The 10,062-nt window shown below is 40.6% G+C and overlaps 1 protein-coding gene across 1 annotated transcript in view; it reads right to left on the reverse strand.

Annotated features, from left to right (window-relative positions):
* The window catches only part of LOC106938274 (receptor-type tyrosine-protein phosphatase F-like), a gene marked incomplete at its 5' end in the record, with an annotated part of 81,861 nt that overhangs the window by 16,747 nt on the left and 55,052 nt on the right, over positions 1-10,062 (reverse strand). Inside the window, 2 exons of the mRNA XM_015020198.1 lie at positions 1,515-1,702; positions 3,790-4,075. Of these exons, the coding sequence (XP_014875684.1) occupies positions 1,515-1,702; positions 3,790-4,075 (474 nt within the window). The remainder of the gene's footprint in view (positions 1-1,514; positions 1,703-3,789; positions 4,076-10,062) is intronic.

Here is a 10,062-nt window from a genome sequence, read left to right on the forward strand (position 1 = left end):
TCACTGCACGAGAGGCAACTGCGTCGTGCGTCACGGGCAAAAGGTCAAAGGTAACAAGGTGACCAGCTTATTATGTTGTACAAGAAAACCTCAACAAAAAAATAATAATTTTACTATGTTATTATGCGTCAGAAGAGGGCTTGGGAAATAATAATACCAAAAAAAAAAAATTGACCAAAAGGGCACTTTGGGGCAAGGAGCAAAAAGGGCAGGTGCTCAAGCTCCCATAGCCCCGTGTCAAGAAGTGACTCCTGCACCAGAGCAGGTGGGAGGCATCCCAAGGAACCAAAGTGATGCCAACCAGAGTCAAACTTGGCTTACTCTAACACAAACTATTTCCCTGGTTCATACAGTACAAGGTTTAACCTCATGGAACTTCATTTTTTTTTCCCATGAAGAATAGACTGTTGTTCTGTTAGTCAAAAAGGAGTCAAATATGTTTACAGATCTGTGCCTGTTTTCCTAAATAAAATGTAATATTAAAGCCATGTTGTCATTTTTAAGTTTGTGTACACAGATTTTTGGAATATTACTACAAGCATTGTCTGTGAACAAAATTGTATCTTTAACACCAGTTGAAGAAACTTTTAATGGTATGTTATGGAATCACTATTGATTGTACATTAAACAACAATGATTCCTTAACTTTGATTCAATATGAAATCAACACAAATGTGCATGTAGATCCAAATATAGATGATAGTTGAATCAATATTGATTTCTAAGATTGAGTCAACATAAACTAAAATTTGCATGTAGATCCAACGCTAGATTATGTCACGATCCGTGTTTTTGTGTTTATTTTTGAGTTTTCTGTGTTCAGTCCTGTTTCCCTGTGAGTCTCTGTCCTGTCCTCCCCGTTGATTGCTCCCCAGGTGTGTCTCATTCCCTTGATTACCCCGTGTGTATTTAAACCCTCCCGTTGTCTGTGTTCCTCGTCGGGTCCTCGTCGTTTGTGTATGTTTCCGTCTCACTCGCCAGTAGAACTGTTAAGTCCTGGTTTGGGTTTGTCCCGTCTAGTACGTTTTGACAGTTGCTACCGGTATTTAGCTGCGTGCTTGTTCCTGCCGTGCTGCCTGCCTTGGACTGTTTGTGTGCTTTATCTCTTCATTAAACCATCATCATCACCATAACCTGGGTCTCAGCGTCTCTCCTCACCATCAACAACCTCACACCTCATGACAGATTATGGTCGAACCAACAAGGATATAGTGTCGGTTAGGGTTGACACTTTAACGTTAATTCAACATATAAATCACCAACTGCTTTCAATATTTCAATGTCAGGCTTCAACATGGATTCAATATTTCTGCCTAACAATATTTCAAAGTTGATTCACTCATATTTTGCTACCTGGATTTATATTATGTGAGCATATAAACTTCAAAACATGTACCGACATATTGTGTTGCATAATGGAACCCACCTGTTGGACTATGTGTTTAGCATTAGCTACCAGGAATGATCCCTTAGTTTAGACTGAGCAAAAAACATTTTGGTTTATGTGGACTCACCTGTATCCATCAATGAAACTGGCATTAATATAATCAGACCCCTCTATGGCTCTGATTGGCTGCAGACAGACACGATTAAATTCGAAAGGCATAATGTTTGCTAGACGGTTCTTGAATGTGTTCCATGGTAGTTTGGCGCTGATGCATCTCTGAGTGGATGTTTTAAGACTTCCATTCAAAGTCAGCCTCTGGAGAAGCAGAAGGAGTTAAAGGGTTAGACACTGTAGCTTCTCAAACGTGAAACCTTTCAACTGCCACTACCTGCCTCTGCTCTTTACAGAACAGAGATTGTGTGATGGCTGCAGTTATAGCCACACAAATGTGGCAACATCCAATCACACCACACACAATAGTTCAGTCAGTCTCACCACATTTATATTTGGGTTTCTTTAAGTCTAGGATTTAACTTAAAGAATAACTGGGTTTTGTTTGGAAGGCAGCACATCATAACACTATATTTTAGTTCACACTGTTATGTTTTGCTTGATTTAACCTTTGTTTTTTTGAGTTACCTCGGTGCCGGCTGCTCCAGTCCTTCAGGAGAACAAAGAGGTGGAGAAGGGGTGGAGCAAGCCTACTGAGACTGCAAATTGGTTCATACCACTACTCATCAAGAGGGGGGCAATGGGATTTTTCTGTTAGCTTCAGTTAGGTTCTGTCATTTTTCCTTATTTACCCAAGTTTTAGTTTTAGTTTAAATAAAAAACAATTTGTTTTTTTAATTTAACCTTTGCCTTGCTTTCCTTTGACTACTTGGTCCATCACACAATGTAATGTTTCTATATTTTTATTTTTGCAATAAGCTTATGTACTTTTAGTCTTTTGATAACTCTGTCATTTAAAGTCCACTAATTAATTTGTAGTTATATAGTATAAATTACAAGGCATTCCCATAATGCCCTGTAATTTGTTTATCAGGGTAATTAAAATAAACATATTGTTTCTGAAATAACTGTAATAAATTGCCACATATTACTTCTTCCAAACATTCAACTTGCATGTTGGACCCTCTCCCAACTAATTTATTTTAAAAAGTGGGTTTTTTATAAGTGCTCATATTTTAGATATAATTGATCTAATGCATAAACCTGTTCTACAAGCTTTTAAGGTAATCAAACCTTTATTTAATAAGATGCCTTTATTGATTGCAGATCTATAAAGTTTATCTAAAGTTTTCGAGATAATATTTGATAATCAAGAATGTGAGCACTTAAGCAGTAATGACCTGTTTGACGAGTCGCAAAGTGGTTTACCCATAAAGCCAAATAGGCTAGGAAGGTCTCTGCTGGTAGATATCTGATTTTGCTGCTTTTGACACAGTAACCACAATATTCTCTTAGAATGGCTAGAACATGTAAGTACCAAGGGAACAGCACTAGGCTAGTTTAAATCCTGTCTGTCCAACAGATTCCAGTTTGTTCATGTGAACCATAAATCATCTTCACACTTATCTCTCTTTACTACTTGAAATAATCATCAGACAGCATGTCTTGAGGACATTAAAATCTGGATGCCTGAACTTTTTTCTTTTAAATTCTGAGAAGACATAAGTTGTTGTTTTTGGACCGCAATTTCTGAAAAAGCACCTGTATGGCAGTTCAATGCCATCCATGATCTGGATGGCACTGAACTGGCTTCCGATAATAAAGTAAAGAATCTCTGTTATTCTTGAAAAGGATATGTCATTTAAATCTCATATTAAACATTTATAAGATTTCCTTCTTTCATCTTGCTCAAAATTGTAAATATCCTGTCCAGGAGTGATGCTGAAAAACTAGTCCATGCATTTATTACTTCAAGGATGGCCTTTTGTAATTCTTTACTATCAGGAAGTTCACAAAATACTGTCAGGGTCCTGAGTTGTTTGGGGTTTGTTTGATTATTATTAATATGTGTTCCTTATTTGCCTATCAGCCTTGTTTCTGCTTCATCTATGTTAAATCCTTTCTTAGCTGTCCTAGTTTAATTATGTTCCTTATGCCCAGTTATTCTTTGTTTTCCAAGTTTTCTGCTTAGTCTCTGTCTTTCTCTCTTGTTTTCTCTCACTTTGAATAATTAATTTAGCATACTTTACTGTTTAGGTTCAAATGGAAAATTTACACTTTTTGTAAAGTGGATTCAGATTAAATTTATGAATTGGTGCTATATAAATAAGCTGAACTAAATTGAATTGAATAGTATTTGAAATGGCATTAAAACATTAAGACATTGTACCTTTAATTTTTGAAAGTACCTGATTATGTTTTTTAAGCATCATAAAGCAAAATGAACTAACCTTAAACTCTTGTTCCATGGCAGTAACATTCTCTCCAGGAACAATTTGAATGAGTTTCTGGAGATGGGTGTACAGACTGCGGGCCGGGACTTCTGTTTTGCCACATGTTGCAGCTTCCAGAAGTGCTTCATGTATAAATATGTACTGATCCTCTGTTTGTACCATGTAGTTTCTCTGAGCTCGCATGCATGTCACATAACCATATATGTCGACAGACTTTTCGTATTTCATCCTCTCGAGCATAGCATCAATAGCAATAAAGCAGCCTGTGCGCCCAACACCAGCACTGTTGGCATACAAAAAGAAAGAAAAAAAAAAAAAGAGAAAATGACACTGGTATGATACTTGACCACAATAGAAATCCCCTGAGGGAAAATGTGACATTTTAACATTGTGTATATGATTAGCAGATTATTTAGCAAACATTTAATTAACAAATAAATCCTAATGTAAATCTAAGGTTTACATTAGAATACAAAAAGCATCTTCTATATTTGACCAGTTGCTAAAATTACTTATGTCTCACCTTAATTGTACAACACATGTATGTCTATTTCTTAATGGAAAAGTTGTGGATCTGAGGGAAATTCTAATTCAGTCAAAAATAATAAAACACTACTTTCTGAAAATAATGTTTTGTCCTTTGCATTGTGAAAACGGTTATTTGGCAAACATACCAAGGTTGTCAATTAGTCTAAACTAATTTGAATGATTTCAGAGGTATTTTGGACTCACCAACAACATCCTTTGACACAAACCTTGGTCTTCAAGCACATATATTTACATGGTACTGTGATGATGCTACATATAATTTTATGGGTCCATCCATAAATCCATCCATCAATCCAATATCCACCATTCCATCCATTTTGCTACACCTTTGTCTCTAGTGGGGCCCCTCAGGTCCTCTGGCTCTGGTCTGCTTTGTATCCCCAGAACCAAATAAGGAGAAGCAGCATTCAGCTTCTTGGCCCACAAATTTGGAACAAACTTCCAAAAAACTGTAAAACTGTCATGATTTGGTGTGGTTGGTGGTGAAGTAGAATGCGGGAACCCAGACCAAGGTGATTATGAAGGATTTAATAATAAATCCAGCAGGACAGCACAGGGAAAACAGGGAACACAAGGCACTGGCAGACGACATATGACGACACAACGAGGATCCAACAAGAGACAAAGACAACAGGTGGACTTAAATACACAGGGAGGGTAATCAAGGAATGAGACACACCTGGGAAGCAATCAACGGGGAAGACAGAACTGGGGCAGGACTAAATACAGAAAACCTCAAAAATAACTACACAGAAAACAACAGTACCCCCTCCTCAAGGGCAGCTACCAGATGCCCCAAAAAACACAACAAAAAACAACCCATCAGGGTGGGCGGAGGGGCGACGGTGGAGGGCCAGAGTCCACAGAAAAAGAATAACTCCGTCCAAACGGAAAACTCTGAACACAAAAAGCGGTCAGGGCAGGACCTGCCGCAAACAATCCGGGGGCCGACCATGGCACAGGAGGTGGAGCAGGAGCCGCGGTGGGTGGTTCCTGAACTCCATATGGCCAGGTGCAGGCTCTGGGGGCGGAGACTCGGGAGGAGCGGGCTCTGGAAGAGGCTGAGGCTGAGGCTGGGGCGGAGCGGGCTCTGGAAGAGGCTGAGGCTGGGAGCTCGGACGGCGTTGACGCCGCGACGGCGGAGGACTCGGGCGAGCAGGTAAGTGCAGCAGGAGACGGACAGATTGTGGCAGATGCTGGAGCCGGTGGTGCTGGCATAGATCTAGCAGCCAGCACCGCCACCACTGCCTGCCATTCCTGCTCTACCTCTCTGTAGAATTCTACCAAGCCCAGCCGAGGAAGGAGCGTGATCCACCTGTCCAGCAGGATTGCCATACGTGTGGTTGCGTTGAGCCTGCTGAACGGCACGTAGGGCTTGGCCATTTCATTGTCGTATTTCCTGATTTCCCTCATCAGGTAACAACGGTCCGCTGGGTCCATATTGCACTCTGTTGCGATCCTCACCATTACTGGTTGGATCCTTCTATCATGATTTGGTGTGGTTGGTGGTGGTGAAGTAGAACGCGGGAACCCAGACGAAGGTGATTATGAAGAATTTAATAATAAATCCAGCAGGACAGCACAGGGAACACAAGGCACTGGCAGACGACATATGACGTCTGCCAGTGCCACACGACGAGGATCCAACAAGAGACAGACAACAGGTGGATTTAAATACACAGGGAGGGTAATCAAGGAATGAGACGCACCTGGGAAGCAATCAACGGGGAAGACAGAACTGGGACAGGACTAAACACAGAAAACCTCAAAAATAACTACACAGAAAACACAGAACACAACAAAAACAGCTGAAACACAGATAGCCTTTAAATCTCAACTAAAAACCCACCTGTTTAGAGTTGTATTTGAAATGTAATCAATTAAGAATTTAATGACGGCACGTGACTAAATGTAATGTTTTGATTGTTGATTATATGTTGCATGACTTTGTGTTTTTGTGTTTGTTGTGATGTAAAGCCCTTTGAAATGCCTTGCTCCTGAAATGTGCTATACAAATAACATTTGATTGATTTGATTTGATTGCACTTGATTCTACTCTCTCTTGGCCCCTCCCTTAATGCCACGCTCTGACCCTGACTGACGTGACCTGTTAGGTCCACTGTTCAAACCAGTTCCCCTTCCCGTTTGAAAGATGGCAGTATCTTTCCAGATCCTGACGTAGCCACCACTGCTGCCACTTTTCCGCCAGCATTGCGTCCCTCACAGGAACGATTTAACCTAAACCCGAGAATGTGTAATCCCTTGCCTGTTCCTGATCACATCACCATCAAGCTAATAGCTATCACCACGGGCTGGCAACAAAAAACAAACCGATAATAAAAAGTATTTCTACTCCTGTGTGCTCTCTGACGTAGCAAGCCGGAAGCTGGAAGCATGTGATGTCAAGTAAAAAATTCCTCTGCAGATCCTCGGCAGGACACAAAGAATGGATTCCCGGGTCTGATTTCAAATTCAAAAATACTTTATTAATCCCAAAGATAAACTAAATGATGTTGTAGCTCAGGGGTGCCCAAAGTCGGTCCTCGAGGGCCGGCATCCTGCATGTTTTAGTTTCTCTCCCTGGTGGTAGTAGCAATCTTTTCAGCATGTCAATGTTCTCCTTAGGTCTCTAATGAGCCATCATTTGATCCAGCTGCGTTAAACCAAGGAGAGAACTAAAACATGCAGGATATCGGGCCTCGAGGACCAACTTTGGACACCCTTGTTGTAGCTTATCAAGATTCTTCAGAGTCATTGAAGATGGCAGTCGGCAGGAAAGATCTCCACAAGTGGTCTGTACCACACTGAACCTAAAGAAGAATCTGACTGAAGATGCTCATCTTTTTCAAGATAGTCTCATGAAGAGGAAGGTCAGGATTGTCCATAAATTTCTTGATTTTATGAAGAACCCTTCTTTGCATTATCATTTCCAGAGGTTCCAAAGTCGTCCCCAGAACAGAACCAATCTTTATCAGGCTGTGGAGCCTTTGACTCTGATGCTACTGCCCCAACAGATGAAGGATGAAAAGATGATGCTCTCAACAACTGATCTGCAGCACCTTGCTGCAATCCTTGAAAGATCTCAGGTTCCTCAAGAAGTACAGTCTGCTCTGTATTTCTGTCTACAGTGAAGATGCTTCACTGTACCGTCTTCAGTCCACTCGGTTCGATTGAGGACCAAAATTGTAACATTTGTTACATTTTCAGCAGCTGCAGTTCGAATTCACACTATACTGTGTCAAACAATCCAAACTAACTGAAAATCTAGTTCCCCCCCATTGCCTATGGAACTGGTGCAGCGTTGGCACTGCACCAAGAACTCAAGGTTTCCCCCTGTGTATTATAAGCTTGGCGGCCCACCATGCTTTACTAAGCCCCCTGCCAGGTTAAGCATTGCTTGTTTCTATTTTAAGAAAAATTAACAATTGGAATAATATATATATTAGGGCTGTATAACTATATCGATTCTACGATACACATCGATGTTTTCCACCCTCGGGATGTATCGATTTCACATCCGCGAGTATCCATACGTTAGACCATAGTGGTCCATAGCCTTATAGCGTCTTTTTAACATGTCTGGTTTGTTACGCCGTAGCAGCAAGACTCTGCCTCCCCCAGTCTGACTTTCAACTTGTGCTTAAAGAGCACATTATAAACTACACAACAGTTTTTAAATTGTGTTAATAGGTGTTAAGAAAATAAATTTAAAGTATGCTAGTTTTAAAGCTTAACATGTCTTGATTGAAATAGCCTAATTATAGTTTTGAAATTAGTAACTTATTCTGGCCTAGCAGATGGTTTGCTAGATCTTTTGAACTGCCCTTTATCTGTGTGGGAAACAATCAGGAGAAGTTCCAGCTTTTCACACTCATTTGTGAAAAGCCATAAAACAGCAGGAGTTCAGGAGAGTCTCTGCTCTCACTTTGTTTAAACAATGGGCACAAATGGTCTTAGATCGTCACTTGGTAGGAGTTTTAAAAGGGTCAGAAACAGCTTCTGGTTGGATGAGCAAAGGTACGCCTTATTTGAATAAATTAAAGACAAGAATACGCCTTTACTATAAAACTTTCTACACAGGAGTAACTAATCAAATTTGCTCTTGCAATTCATCAAAGACGTCTTTGCTTTCCTTTCTTTCTTCCTTCTTCTTTTCCATTTGTCTCAGGTAAATGAATGTATGTCTCTGTTATTCAGCAGTTTCTATTGTAATTTCATATGTTCTTCTATTGGATTAAACTCTGTAATTCTGTGACGTCAACACTCATTGTTGTTTTCTGTGTGGCTACACGCGGCTCCTGGTGTGTAGGAGCCGCTACACTGGGATTGAAGAAGATTGACCCAGAGAGTTTACTTAAGAAATATTATAACCTAAAATCTTCTTCAACATAGGCCAAGAAAAACTGGAGTTATGCTAAAATTAGGTTTTTCTGCCGTCAGAGAAATGTCAAAGCACCGCCATTCCCCGGCTTTTCCGGTTATGTGAAAGGGAATTAGCTTCCAAACGCAAAAAACCGAAACACAACATTAGATTCCTGTGTTTATCTCAAATCAATAAATAACGATGGGCTGTATTTTGTTGCTGAGAGATTAAGTAAAGTTGCGCAAGTAACCGTGAACGAGAAGCAGAACGGAGTAGCGGCAAAAGCAGTGAGATTGCAAAATTAATGCAAAGTTCGACTGCTGCCATGCACTTTGTAATTTGTTAACTTAATGGTTTCTGTTCTGTATGTAAAGGATAACTTGAGGAATGAACACGCAGCACATTGGCTGATAATATCCGAAGCGGGTGCACAGCAGCGGCGTTGTGTTCTGAGCAGGAAGACGAAGAGGGGAAACCCGCAGCCGGAGTCTGCGGCACAGTGAGGATTGCCATGATGACAATGGCTGATTAATCATTCTTATTAGCAACTGACAAAGAGTATCAGAAACTGAGTACGATGAGATCCTGGCAGTCTGAGAGGCAGATACTCAGAGATCCAAGCAGGGGAATGGCGGTGCTGCGCAGCTGCAAGGAGTCGATCACTACGGGGTGATGCGGAGTCACTACCCCAGCAGCTAGTGGTAAACAGCTTACAGCCAAGGCTAACTCCGGGAGCCAAGGTAGAAAAGCCTTTTAAAGACTTTTTTACTCCAAAATGCAGCCACAGTATGTCCAGGAGAAAACATTTGCATATTGAGTGCCTACAGAGGCTGATAATCTCCTCACTCAGCTCCTGGACCACTGTTGAAACTTTGATTTTTTTTGTCAAATCCACATGAATTAAATGACAGAAACAAAATTTCTCATTGCATCTTTGATTCATTTTGTCCAGCTGTAGACTGTTAGAATATGTCCAATCAGAGTCAGGTATTGTGTGGTGCTTTTAATCAGTTTTCAGTTAATTAAATTCAAGTCTATGGAACACAAAATGTCACTAAACTCACTCTGTCCTTCTAAAATCTGTCAGAAAATTGTAAAAATGCATTAAATTGTATCGAATTATATCGTTTGCCAAATATTGTGATACATATCGTATTGTGATCAGAATATCATATCGTAATGTGAGATTATTGTATCGCTACACCCCATATATATACCCTTCCACAACCTACACCTTGGGTCTTGTCTGGTGTGGTAGATCTGAGCCTCTATTGCTCTGGTGTTTAGGGCCTGTTCCTGTGCAGCCAGGATGAGGGCCTCTGTGCTGTCCTTTGTCGGTGGTACATCCCATGTAGGGG

The sequence above is a fragment of the Poecilia latipinna genome, unplaced genomic scaffold, assembly GCF_001443285.1.
Source record: "Poecilia latipinna isolate Pla-1442-1.1 unplaced genomic scaffold, P_latipinna-1.0 Scaffold2546, whole genome shotgun sequence".
NCBI classification, from domain to species: Eukaryota; Metazoa; Chordata; class Actinopteri; order Cyprinodontiformes; family Poeciliidae; genus Poecilia; species Poecilia latipinna.